Source organism: Periplaneta americana, chromosome 11, assembly GCF_040183065.1.
Source record: "Periplaneta americana isolate PAMFEO1 chromosome 11, P.americana_PAMFEO1_priV1, whole genome shotgun sequence".
Taxonomy (NCBI): domain Eukaryota; kingdom Metazoa; phylum Arthropoda; class Insecta; order Blattodea; family Blattidae; genus Periplaneta; species Periplaneta americana.
In genome coordinates this window covers 124,411,952-124,427,135 of record NC_091127.1, presented here as the reverse complement: position 1 = coordinate 124,427,135, position 15,184 = coordinate 124,411,952, and the positions used below count along the sequence as shown (strand labels likewise).

Sequence of the window (15,184 nt, the reverse complement as noted above, 5' to 3'; positions counted from 1 at the left end):
TCCTGAAACTTCGCGCGCGAGAAAAGACTGTTCCCTCTCATTAAGGGGCGGAATTTTAAATTCATTTTCCAAAAGAAAATAATAGTAGGCCTATATATTTTAAAAATCCGTAAGAATACTTTGTATGGGCGATTTTAAACGCAATGTCGAGTATGATAACAATTCGAACACCAAGAAACATAAGGAACCATGTCAAGTATAGTAGTTACAGTCGTGCACAACCAGTTACTAAAAATATAAATTATATATTGCTATTGAACGTCTGGCGCTATGGTCAGTATGCGAAACCCTTCTAACTCGCGGATTGCCTCAGGTTCGGTTTATCGAATATTCTAGTTGTTTCTCATTCTTTGTGGATAGACAGCAAAGGAAGACTACATTGAACAATGCAAGAGTTACAAGAGCTCTTGCAAGGACGCGTATATCGTCGTGTAGGCCTACCATTTAATTGATAATTCATCCTCTTTCAGTTCAATCAATCATCCATCGATTCATTCATCATCCATTCATCCCTCCGTCGACTCATTGATTCATTCATATATAGACTGATTGATTAATTCATTAATTGATTCACAGATTTATTGGTTAATTAATTGGTTAATTAGTTTATTCATTCATAGATTCATTGATTGATTCATTCATCCAGTCCAGGTATTACAGTTGGATACCTTCAAGGGCAGCAACATGCTTCGTGAAAGTACAAGCATTTGAGCTTCAGAGCACTTTCTTTTTGTTAATAACACTATCTTCTTAAAAATGATTTATTAATGAAATAATAATGCAGCTCTTTACAGTAATTAAAAGGCACCGTATATTAACATCTACTGTTTGAGAGGAATGCATTTTGAGTTTAAAATGTAAATATTACACTAGAATGTTGGTCTATGTACTTATTTGCTCTTCTCTTTAGTAAGTAAATGCAATTTATTTTATTTTTGCATTTCTTTACATACCACATTTCATATTCTGTATTATACTTATTTTCTTTGTTGTTACCAGAATCCATTTGTTCATTTATATATTAGTTATGAAGATAAGTGTATTAAAGTGTCCAATCAATATTTGTAGATTATATCAAGCAAATACTTTTTTAATAAGGCAAAGTAAATTTCCTTCTATTGTTACTCAGTTTGTGTACTCAGAAAATGTCGGTTTCATGGTGAAGTGCGTCTGGTGTTCTATCTGCAAAACCTAAAGAGTAATTGGTTCAAAATCGAATATTCGGTCGGGTGCCCGACCTTGACGGATGTTCTCTAACCGGTCGAATCTAAACCGTTGTAAGAGCTATTTTACAGCTTTCTGATAATACGTAGTAATAGTAGTAGGGCTATTATCCAGCCTCTAAAGATTCCTGTTTCAGTATTAATCATGTAATTTGTAATATTTCAGATGTGGGTCGTAGACAGCAGGTAGAGTTTACGAATTTGACGGTCCTGAACACACCACTAGGTCATTCCGTCGTCTGCAACAATGGAGAGTATTACGACGGCCAGAAAGAAAAAGGCTCATTTTTTCTGAAAGTCGAAAGCTTAACTGCCCAAGGTAGCAATGAAACAACAGGCGAAGGTAAAATACTAACTTACTTTTTATTTTCTCGTAATAGATTGTGTCGAATGTGAATAGAATTGTTTGGTGACATGATTCTCTTGACTAAGCAAAAAAAGTAGACTATAATGTAAAGATTTAAATATTTACTTGCATATATAACTTCTCTTTGAGATGGTCCTCACTTTCTAGCAGTACTGTCACGGTATTCATTAAAAAACTTGCCCTATCTCATGGTTATACTCCTAAGAAAAAATAATAATAGAGAGTTCAAAGTACTGTTTTTATTAATGCTGAAAGAACATAGCTTTGTTGGCACAACTTTATCAGAGGGATGAATTTTCTTCAGTAACTTTAAAAACCATGCAAAATTGTGAGAAATATTTGCTTTTGTGATGAGTACAAAAGCACATTTGGGTTTCGCGGGCGGTACTGTCAAATATTCAGTAATAAAATATTTTCCGGCAGTTTTATACTGTATATCTACTTTAAGAGTGAACTTGCTCTTCACGTGACTCTGAGTTTGTTCAATGTTCATTACATGTCTGTACTTATAAACTTGTGAACTATGGCCTTTAATCCATTTTGAAGTTAAATATTGTAATATCAAATAAATTAATGCTTCAGTAAATACTTTTACATTATGATTGCCAAACTTTGCCTCAATGATCGCTATATATTTTGGTTTCTGAAGACTAAATTCTTCAGATAATTCAATGTTTTGAAAATACAATGTCACATTTTATTTATACACACAAAGATCGTTTCTAAGAAACAACGTAGTTTCAAGGACCAATTGACTGTCAACTGTTTCTCACTGTAATTCCAGTGTCATTGTGCAAAGCTGATGCAGCACCCGCTGAAGAAGATGATCACACAGTGGCTATCGCCGTGGGCACGACAGTGGGAGTGGTTGTCGTTGCTGGGATAGCGGGTGGTGCGGCGGTGGCTGCTATTACAAGAAGAAGAAATCGTCGTAGTAGTTTTCTAGAATAATTGTCTGTGCAAGAACTCTGAGATTCACCATTGTGCCACAAGGAAACGTGAGGTGAATGGGTCCAATGGAGATTTAATCGACACAATATCTGTGCAAATGTGATAAAATTCTGTTGTTATTTAATTTTATATGAATTAATTAAACTGTTTATATACTGTATTATATATACCTAGTTTTAATTTATTAAGTACGCAGTATGCAACAAATGGATAAAGGTGGAAACATTGAGGATCTATTCATTCAAATTATGGGTATAACGGTAGTTATTTCGAATCCCAAACTGCACATGGATGTTTATTGTGTACATGATATCCTATGCTGTTCTGCATCATGATTACTACACATCACGAGATTTGCATTGTGTTTCTTTCTAGTGTGGTTTAAATAAGATAAATCTCGGATAAATGTAGGGAAAGTCCTTTTTTATGTTGTAAGTCAAATAAAGAAGTATCTTCTTAAATGATACAAGACAGCGGTTTTCAAAAATTTTTACTCCACGGCTCCCTAAATTTTTGTGTCTCCTTTGTATCAAAAAGGAGTTTAATAGTGATACTTAATTTTTCAGTTATACTGTATAGCCTATGTAATTATATCTTTTTAGTACAATTTCTTTCTTGCATTCGCTGTTCCAAAAATGCATGAAAATACCTATCTTCATAAGTAAATTTGCAAGTAATTACAGTCTGCAAGAAAAATACAAGATGGACTGCTCGAATGTACCTAATTTAAATTCTATGTGACTGGTAAACGGTTGAAGATAGAAACCTACAATAACGTTTATATGCAAGGAAAACTCAACAAGTTTCGATATGCACATCACCATATCTCTACTTGAGCTCCAGCTGTCACTGTGACGATATCCAGGCGATGAACGATTCCTTGCCAAGCACGTTGGAACATGTCTTCTGGAATGCTCTCAATAGCCTCTATGATGCGCTCCCGAAGATCACGAAGTGGGCTGGCTTACACTTTATCTTTGACGTAGCCCTAGAGAAAGAAATCGAGCGGTGTTAAATCCGGAGATCTCGGGAGCCATGCGATCGGTGCTACCCTAGCAATCCAACGGCCAGGGAACACGTTGTCTAAAGTCGAACGAATGTCATTGAACAAGTATGGAGGAGCGCGATCTTGCTGGGAAAGGATGTTAGGCTGCAGATGTTCAATTTGTGGAAAGAAGAACTGCTCCAGCATGTCAAGATATGTGGTATCACACAGTTTTTTCTCGGCGAAGAAACACGGTCCAATGACCTGCTGGTGTGACAAACCGCACCACACGTTTAACTTGGGACTATCACGAACGTGCTCTTCTATAGCGTGACGATTCTGCGATCCCCAGATCCGCACATTATGCCGGTTTACTTTACCTGACACATGGAACATGGCTTCGCCCGAGAAGAAAATTGGACATAAAATCAGGATCAGCGCCGAGACGGTCTAGCATCGTATTGGCGAATTCCACTCCTTTGGGTTTGTCATCCGGCTCCAGACGTTGCATTAACTGCACTTTCTAAGCGTACAGTTTGAGACGTTTGTGGACAATTCGTTGCAATGTTGATTTTGGTACTTCAAGCTCCCGCGAAGCTCTTCTTAATTACTTCTGCGGGCTTCGCTCATACGCGGCTTGAACATTTGCAACCATTTCGTCGGATGTTCTACGACGACCACCATGCTTCTTCAACACCGATCCTGTAGCTAAAAATGTATCGTGCCACTTCTTAATGCTCTTAGCAGTTGGAGCATCATTGTTAAACACTTGCCGATACTCCCTTTGAACTCCTAACAATTGATTTAGACTCCGCATACCACAACACAGCTTGTGCTTTCACCTGCGGTGTCGCCATTTTGACATCGATACAATTTACGAAAAGAAACCGTGCCTGCGCACCATCTACGGCAGGATTCGAAACTTGTTGAGTTTTCCTTTCACATAAATGTTACCGTAAGCTTCTATCTTCAACCGTTCACCAGTCACATGCAATTGAAATTAGGTACATTCGAGCGGTCCACCCTGTATTAACTACAGGTTTTATCATACCTCGCGACCATAATGCAGTTAAAGAAAATCTAAGGGAGCTGCGCACACAGAATGCACTATCGCATCGCTATCATCGACGACAGGCGGCGAGCTTTGAGTCAGCGCAAAGGAGGCCGACAGGCCTTTTAAATTCTCCCGCGCCAATCACATTGTTTTCCAACGGTTCAAGTTTAATTGCTGGAATGTTTCCGGAAATTTCTTTTCATTTCAACATTCGCCCAATATGTCTATCCACTAATACTACTTGTCTGGTCATCGTGTTGCTGGAGTGAAAACAAACTTTGTAGTCGTACATTGCAATCTGGTCTACGGTATGTTTGTCCACTTCGAATATGATATCCTATGCCATCATACTGTCTTTGAAGTTGATGTTGTACTGACTTCATATTACAGGAGTTCCGTTTAATGGCAAGTCAAAGAATGTAAACATGTGCACATAAAATAAACACCGCTGTCTTAAGTAACACCTCACACATATTTCATCTATATGATGAGACTGACCTTGATGAGTGTAATTAGAGAGGAAATGGCATTTAATACTTGCATTATAACAGAGCTGCAATTTTTCAAATAGCTGGTAACATAATGGATCACTATGTGATTTGGGCTGTCTTTAACTACATACCATAATTTTCTTACATCACATCTGAGCAACCACACTGACTACATGCATACAAAATATAAAATAGAAATGTAATGATTTGTAAGTACAGACCGATCATTTAGTCCTGATAGCTCGGCGACGCAAAAGAGGGGAAGTAATGGGAGTAGTGGGGAGAGCTCCGGAGTACAGATAAAGGCGAGCGGTCAGTAAAGGAATGCAGTAGAGCTTAACTGTACTGGAAACATACCGCTCTACCGCACGCATGACAACCGATCGCTCCGAAGGCAAGCGAGTGACTAACCCAAACACCCCTTGGCGTAGTAAATGGACTCCCCTGACCAAGGCGCACATTGCCGGCGACTGTCAGGACTAAATAATCGTATTGTAAATTTGTCGTTAATAAATATTCTTAATGAATGGCAAGCCAGTTGCCCACGTTCAAATACAAGTGGTGTTCGTGGTAGAGAACTATGAGTTATTGTTGGCTTTGTCGAAGAATTAACGTTTACGCAATTCTACATCATAATTTCTCTCATCTTTGCACTTCGAGTAATTTTAGACATTTTAACTAACATAGTAACATAATTTTGAGTTTCATACTTGTCCCATTTAAGATGAATTCTGATTTTTTCATTGTACACGTAGCTTCAATCTCGATGTGGGTTATTGTGGTTATATGATGTCATATTCATTTAAAGATGTAAATGAATAATGGACTGAGTGATAGATGACAGCCTTGGTGCGTGTGTCAACCCACCGTTTAAGTACAGTAACTTCAGTAACAATGAAGAGATTTAACAAGTAATATTTTGTATTTTTCTGTACATACCACAAATAAATTATGACGTAAAAGTAATCAGGAAGCATGTTCTTGAAGATAAGTTTCAAAATAATGTAACGCACTTTCCTCACCACCATATCACTGTCGCCATTACCAACACGGTTACCATCACGTTTCTTCTTTTTATACTTTTCTTTCTACTTTAACTTCCTCACTGTAAATGAAAGAAAGTATTGTGAAGTTGTTACAAATCAATGCAAAATGAATGTGAATGTGTGTGAGTGTGTGTGTGTGTGTGTATACAGTATGCGTGCACACATATGCATGTATATTAGAGTGCTACTATAAATTAAAATTTTGAAAAGTCAATGTGTCACTTCTCAATTTTGTTCATTTTATTAATTAAATATTAAAAATACAAAATTCATAGCGTTCTACCAAAGGGCAGATCTTTCACTGCAAACCCAGCTTTCCTATGTTCTACCTTTCTCTTTGTCTCCTCATATCATCCATATATCTTAATGTCGTCTATCATCTGATATCTTCTTCTGTCCCGAACTCTTCTCCCGTTCACCATTCCTTCCAGTGCATCCTTCAGTAGGCATTTTCTTCTCAGCCACTGACCCAACAAATTTCTTTTCCTCTTCCTGATTAGCTTAATCATAATTCTATACCTAACTCGTATAGACATATCTTTGTCAAGCTTGCTCCAAGAATGCGCAAATTTGTGAATGCGCTAGATGTTTGGCCTAATTGTATTAGTATTAGTATTAGCAGGACGAATAGAAGAAATTCGTCCTGGTATTAGTATTAGTATTTATTTCTTTTACCTGGTAGAGATAAGGCCGTCAGGCCTTCTGTGCCCCTCTACCAGCTCCCATCAGTGTATCGAGAACACAAGCAACACTATTTTTTAAAATAATTTATTGTTTAATAATTTCAGCTTTGGATTCTCTTTATAAAATCAATATACAGTATTGGGCCATTATTATAACTGTGCCTTAGACTTGCTTTAGTTTTACATTTTGGTTCAATGAGGGAGAGCGAAATATTGTATCTTATTGTGTTGTGGTCATGATCGAATGATATAAATTTAGTTTTATAATTATGGGAAGAATTCAAAATGTACATTTCTTCGATATTTAAAACATTAAATTCTTTGTATATAAAATAAGATTGGATAATCAGTTTTCTTTTTTCTTTTAATAATTCTATTATGTAGTAATATTAATGGGCGAATGGTACTGTGTGATAATTAAAGGTAGAAATTTATACCTCAACAAGAGGATATTAGGTTAGTTGTGCTTAGACTGCCGTTACGTCATGAATGACGTGAAGCCTGAGGTATGGCCAAGTTACAACTGAAATATGTTCTGTATCACAGCAATTGAATGGGGATACGTTTCTCATGAGTAATGTTCAGCATTGTGCTCCGGTAATTGGTTTGTTTACATTGCACTGCGATTCGTTGATTGGTTAACCACATAAAGCTACAATCCTACCCTGCTTATACCACGGCAAAGTTCCCTGACAGGTAGCCATGAACCTACGCTCACTCTCTCAACAACGGACACTCTATGCACACCTAACCTTGTAGTCTCTGTGGGTAAATTCCTATCTTTAGTGATAATCCACCCCATCCTATAATTCCATACTGTGTTATAGACTGAACTAAGACTAAAAATATTGTTTCAATAGTGTTACTGGCATAAGAGGACACAGTTGAACAAATTTGTACAGAGTTTTACGTAATTTAATACATATTAGTTAATATAAAAATTCTATTTTAAGTTTTGATCAATGAAGATACCTACGTATTTTACATGGATTGATGAGAGTAGTTTAGGACAATTGTAGCTAATTATTATGGTTAATTGCAACTACCGCTCTTCTAATGTGCACAGTCAAATTAACTAGATTGTTGCCTTTCCAAGTTGAAGACCAGGATTCGAAGCCATCTATGTGGAATTTGTGATCGGAATGATAATATTTGGTAAATTTTTTGGAGGGCTGTCTCTTTCTCTGTGCCATTACTTCACTAATGGATCACTTCATTGTTAGGTAACATTCTACGACAAATACTGTAACACACGATCTGGGTAACAGTAAGTGTTTTTTTTTACCTGATCAGTCACTTAAACTAAAAATATATGACGGAATAATTAGGAACAAAATTATTTTTGTAAGTAGCAGTAAGAATATAAAAAAACGTCAAGATAAATTAAAGAGAAATGCCGCACAACTTCAAGTGATTTGATTCGATGATTAAGCAGACTTAATTATTTAATGCTAAACTATTACGTAAATGCGCCTTGGTTCGGTCTCATTTCTTCAATTCTGTGCTTCACTTTAACAACTCTAAATAGCGTTAAAAACTATTTATTTGGAAGATACAAAAAGACAGGCAAACAGATCTAACTATAGCTCAATTAGCTAAGCATGATAAATTTCAATTTGAGGATTGAGGATGGGGGGGAAAGAAGCGTCTGGACCAATTTTCACCGAATATTTTTATTTCCGCTCTTATTTAATCATTTATCAACTGTTAACAAATATTTCGCAGCTACATATATAAACGATATAAATAGAAATACTACGTCTCAGATAAGGTTATTCGCGGACGACTGTATAATATATAGACAAATGAATGATGAATCCGATATCGCCGCCTTACAAAACGATCTTAATGTTATTGAAACCTGGACGACAGAAAATAAAATGAAAATCAATGTCGGTAAAAGTAAGTCAATATCCTTCTGTAGAACGCATAAAGAAATTTGTCTCGGATATCAGCTGAATGGTACATCGGTGCCACAAGTGAACACTTGTAAATACCTAGGTATATATTTCAGTAACACACTGGGTTGGGGGGAACAAGTCACTAATACCACAAGGAAAGCCTGGAAAGCACTACATTTCTCTATGCGTATTCTGAAGAAATCTAACCGAAAGTCAAAAGAATTAGCGTACAAAACCCTTGTTCGCCCAATTATGGAATATGGAGCAGTAGGTTGGGATCCGTACAGACAAAACCAAATCGATTCAATAGAAAAGGTCCAACGAAAGGCAGCAAATGTCAAAATGGGGAAGGGACATGGTTAGGAGATAGTGAAAGATTTAGGGTGGGAACTTCTCAAATCAAGGCGACGAAAAACCAGACTCACCGCATTGTTTAAGGCACAAATGGGACACAAAGCATGGACCGATATCAATGCTAGATTAGCAACACCATCGTACTTAGGAAGAGCTGATCATATTATGAAGTTTAAATGTAGAAAACAAAGAACGGACGTGGCAAAATTTTCCTTTGTTAACCGCACAATAGTAGACTGGAACATCTTACCTGTGGCAATCTTTCAGGGTGGTCCTCTTAAAATCAATACATTTAAGGAAAGGTTGAGAAGATTAGACTGAAAATGTAATTGGAGGTTCAGTGTAATTATTTAAGTTGTGTCATGTAACTAATTGAGTTGATATATAATTAATTAAGTTGATATGTAATTAAGATGATATGTAATTTAGTTGGTATGTAAATAAATTATGCTGATATGTAATTAATTAAGATGATATATAATTAAGTTGGTATGTAATTAATTAAGGTGATATGTAATTATTTAAATTGGTAACAGTTGGGTGAAATAGAAGTACTTATAAGTTAGATTTACTTTTGCTTATCGTAGGCGTTATTATAGAATAGTTTTTACTTATAGTCCTAGGTTTATAGCATTTACTATTTAAAGATTTATGTTTATTTTATTTTATTTCATTTACGTTTATTTATTTTATTTCATGTAATTGTAATTATTGTATATTATATATCACTGCCACCGAGTGTATACCCAATTGTAGTGTTAATAAATACATACATACATAGGCCTACATACATACATACATACATACATACATACATACATACATACATACATACATACATACATACATACATACATACATACATACATACATACATACATACATACATACATACATACATACATACATACATACATACATACATACATACATACATACATACATACATACATACATACATTAGGCTCCAACAACAGGAAAGGCAAATTAGACTTGTATTAGAATAACTTGATAACAGATACAGGATTCGGGAATAGTTCTTAGTAACAGATTCAGGATTCGAAAATAGCTGCTGGTACCAGCTTCAGGATTTGGTAATAGATTCAGAATTCGGGAATAACTCTTGGTAACAGATTCAGGATTCGTAAAACAGCTTTTGGTAACAGCTTCAAAATTTGAAAATAGCTGTTGGTAACAAATTCAGGATACTTTATTATATTCATTTGATTCCTAATATCCTCTTTTATTAAGTTAATCTACAAAACTTTCATTTCGACTTTTTACAGATGTTAAGCTCTTACTAGTATAATATTTGACTTATTTTCATTTAAATTCTTCTTTTTTTCATAATAATTTATTAAGTTTTGAACTATGTGCTCAATTTTCCCTCCGAATTGAGTTTTACTTATCCGGGAATTGGATTTATAGCAAATGTTTATCTAAATGTTTTGTATTTTATAGTCATGTTATTATTTAAATAGGGTAAATATTGGTAATTTCGTGATAATTTTATGAAAATTAATTTAAAATGCAAATGTATAAATATTTTCTTATTCTGATTTTTCCATCTAAGAGACCATAATATGCTATACAAATCTGGAGATATAAGAGATTGGATACGTTTTTGAACAATTGCCAAAAACCACTTTTATAACTTAAGCCAGTTGGTTGGTTATTTCGTGATAACCTTGGTAATTTCGTGATATTACATTGATAATTTCGTGAGAGATAGAAGAATTGTGGAAAAATTCATTAAAGTCAAATGAAATTATCATTTATTATTACAAGACTTCAAACACAGTAATTCCGGCTAATATTCTTAGCAAGAAAACATAGAAATACATATCAACACATAATAAGAATGAAATCAAAATCAAAATTGAAATTAAAAAAGGGATCTTCTTTGCCCTGAAAAGGTGAACACTTTTATTGCATACTTTACTACACATTACGAGGGTCACTACAAAAGTAATGCACAACATTTATTCAAAAATTACATTATTATCTTACATCTTTGCTATTTTCACAGAATGTAGATACATCCTTTAGGAACAAAATGTCACTCTTCCACATACTCCCCGTTCCTTTCAACTGCCTTACGCCACCTAGGAACGAGAGCCTGTAGACCAGCACGGTAGAAGTCTGGATCAACACGTCTGACCCACTCTTTAGTAGCGTGCACGAGGGAGTCATCTTCTAACCTCGTGCCTCGAAGGGATCCCTCAATTTACCAAAGAAATGGTAATCGCATGGTCCCAGCTCAGGACTGTAAGGCGGATGTTTCAGTGTTATGTATCCGAGTTTTCTGATCTGGCCTGTGGTCTTGTGACTGACATGTGACCGTGCGTTATCGTGCAATAGCAGAACATCTTGCTTCTCCCGATGTGGTCGAACACGACTCGTACGAGCTTGAAGTTTCTTAAGAGTTGCCACATACGCGTCAGAATTAATGGTGGTTCCGTGTGGTATGATATCCACAAGCAAGAATCTTTCTGAATCGAAAAATACAGTAGCCATAACTTTTCCTGCCGAAGGCACAGTTTTGAATTTCTATTTCTTTGGTGAATTTGCATGATACCACTCCATTGTCTGTCTCTTTGTCTCAGGTTCAAAATGGTGGGGCCATGTTTCATCTCCTGGCACGATTCTTGCAAGTAAGTCATCTCCACCATTCCCGTACTAGTCCAAAAATTCACTGCGCACTGTTTCTCGAATTTCTTTGTGGACTTTTGTCAACATCCTCGGAACCCCTCTGGCACAAAGCTTTCTTAACCGTAATGCTCAACAAAATGTCACCTCAAACAGCTAAGTTTTCTATCAGTAAAGCTAAGCCTATATGGCGACAACAGGTGTATCTAAATATCCGAAAATATTTTCTAAAATTTCATTAACATATAATAAATCATTCTACCAAATATCATATGCTTGCGTTCAATAGTAAGCCTATAATGCAGTTATAAACTTCCACAAAATTTGTACGCCTGATAAATCGACTCTAACTTGCTCACTCCAAACACAAAAGCTCACTGAAGCAGCTACAATAGTCACACAAAACGTTGCTGTATGTTTCTGGAAACCGGATAACATATGCAATCCCTTGGGGGAAATTTGAATCTCGTAACACAATTGGTTAGTTCACGAAAGAGTCAGGAAAAAATATCACGAAATAACCACTGCCACGAAATTGCCAATGTTTACCCTACAAGTTTATTTCTGTGATTCATACTTTACAATTGCTTTATATACGTCGTTTCCTTTAATTACAAATATATGTTCGGATAATAATAGTAATAATATTATTATTATTGTTATTTAACATTATTATTGCTAAAAGTTGTTAAAATTACCTCTGTATAATTTTTCTGTATAATTCTTTATAGGCCTAAGAATATGTTATGTTTCTACACCTGAGAGACGGTAATACATTTTTTTTCTGGCCAACATTATATTTGCGTTTGTCCTTCGGGCGAAAGTTTATTTTCTTATTTGCTCAGTCTATATTGCAAAATCCCCAACTGATACGCTGTGTGTATCGAGGAAGCGGACTATTTTTCCAGCTGTTCTGTAAACATTGCTTTATTCTGTATGCTCGTAACTTCAGAGTTTATGAGTTTCAACTTCGAAGTCAAGTAATATGTAAACACGTTTGAACTGAAAAGTACTTGTAATTTTTAAAAATCAAATATAAATTAGCTATATTTACGTGAACGTTTTGCTTGTTTTAAGATCCTCTACCCATTCCCCAAAGATTTCCTACATATTACTTGTACTTAACACCATTGTGTGTGTGTGTGTGTGTGTGTGTGTGTGATTCTAGTATTGTTGCGAATGTTTTGAAAAATGTGTACAAAATTTTCAAAATTTATGGCTTAAAAATGTTGCATATCCATGGGCATACCGAATTGCAATTAGCTGAGGTAGGGCCCACATATATTACAATCTAAATCTCATGTGAATAAACAATAACTTATAATTTATCTAACTTGGAATTTGGTACATGGCTCAAGGCGTGATCTAATGAAAGTAATTTAATCCCTTTCTCTGTTCTTATCTCAGATGAAAGATAGGACCAACGTAATCAAGAAGGGTGTGGGCACTGATATTCAGATAATAGCCCAGCTAAGTAACTCTTCAGTCGTCACCTTGTATTGAATTTCTATGCACTGAAGACCTTTCTGGTGTCAGCATGGATTTGAAAAGAGCATTAGCGCTTTGCACGCTAGCATTTTGTGGTGAGTTACAACGAAGATGAAAATAACTTCAACAAATTAATGTTTCGTCAGCTATAATTTTAGTAATGGAAACATAGTAATATGATTTAAAATATTTGTGTTTATTCATTACATTTTGTAAGTTTTTGTAGTATTTTACGTACATGAATTTAACTTCATCGTACATTTGTGCTCATATAAGTCTAACAATGTTTCATTCTAGTGAGGTTACTCTGCAACGGTAGTGTTAGAGTGTTTCTTTCTGTTGAGATTATTTTTATTCCATGGTAGGGTGATATCTTATTACTAGTGGTGATGACTAAGGTTCCGTATTCCACCAGAGTCGTGCAGATTGGTCCAAGCCCACGGGCTTGGGCACCGCTGACCGCAACGGGCTAAGCAGTGTCGCACAGAACTAGCCCGTACCGTCACCCTGCACCTCCGCACGTGTCACGGCGGACTGCTTGTGGAGCGGTTTAGTGCTGTGAACTTGTTCGTATCAAAGCATGAGCCCAAGCTTCCGCTTCTATCAGTTACCTATGAATTGAGTTGGCGTGGGTTTGTGCTTGTGTGTACGGTTCGATCAACGATCAGCTACTGTTTCAAACATTTGATTTCTGTTTTTCAAGAAGAGTCCAAATAATAGTGCATCGCAAAGAAAATACAGTCTCTGTGAGACTGTTATTACACTATCAAAGTTCTTTGACAAAGAATATAATGATAAAATATTACATCAAAGATCTTTGATAAAAGATAGGATTTGGGGTATATTACATTACATAAAATCTTTTCAAAAGGTTTTATCAAACATTACCTAAAATTAGGAACAAATCTCTTATAACACTTGTTCCACAACAATGAACACGCGTTCCGTGGATTTGTTGATACTAATATTTACGCGTTAAATTTACGATTTGTTTATACTGTTATTTACGCGTTAAGTTTATAACACCATTAATAAATATCTGGTCAGGGGTTAAACCATGGATTGCAAGACGTGATAAGAGAGGTATACATCAAAACTCATTGAAAGAGCTGCAATGAGAAGACTTGAAAAGTTATGCAAATTATTATAAAATACACTGGTCAAAAAAAGTTAAGCATATTTCCAGTTTACCCAATAATACCTGATATTTATGTTTCTTTTGGTTTTATGTGGCACGTGTTATGTTTACCAATTCAAACTCTTTCATTTGTTTTGGTCTGCATCACTAGGTAACGTCCAAATCACGGCTAGTAAAGAAAAGCCTGTAATTCGAGCAAAGTTCAGTCAGTGTCATTTTGCTTCATAGTGCTTCATAGTGCAGTAAACAAAGTCTGTAATTCGAGCAAAGTTCAATCAGTGTCGTTTTGCTTCATAGTGCTTCATAGTGCAGTACAATGGCTCGGAACATCCTTACAATGGCAGACCGCATCAAAATCATCACTTTGATGGAACAAAACATGAGACAAGTTGATGTTGCTAACATCCTTCATGTGAATCAGAGTATTGTCTCCAGACTGTGGAGAAAGTTCCAGGAAACCCAGTCAATAGCAGATCGACCTCGCGAAGGCCGTCCACGCAAAACAACACCAGGTCACGACCGGTATGTATGGTAGGACCCCTATAGCCTCAGCTACAACTCTGCGCCATGACCTGCGCGAAGCCACTGTGTTGTTGTAAGTAGCCAAACTGTGCGCAATAGACTTCATGACATAGGGTTGTATGCTCGAAGACCACTCAAGACTCCAGCACTCCGTCCACATCACAGGGGTGCTCGTGCAAGATGGGCTAGAGCACATGAGAATTGGACACGAGGCCAATGGACCAGAACTTTATTCTCAGACGAAGTGAGAATGGGCCTACACCCTGACAACAACTCTATTCGCGTATGGAGACGAACAGGGGAACGAAATCATCCCTCAATGACCGTGGAAC

At 36.2% G+C, this 15,184-nt stretch overlaps 1 protein-coding gene across 1 annotated transcript in view; it reads left to right on the top strand.

Annotated features, from left to right (window-relative positions):
- Window positions 1–2,701, top strand: part of LOC138708547 (platelet binding protein GspB-like) — a 68,137-nt gene extending 65,436 nt beyond the window's left edge. The window contains exons 7-8 of the mRNA XM_069838663.1: window positions 1,390–1,566; window positions 2,375–2,701. Coding sequence (XP_069694764.1) covers window positions 1,390–1,566; window positions 2,375–2,541 — 344 coding nt within the window. The 3' untranslated portion in view covers window positions 2,542–2,701. The remainder of the gene's footprint in view (window positions 1–1,389; window positions 1,567–2,374) is intronic.
- Window positions 2,702–15,184: the final 12,483 nt, after the last annotated feature.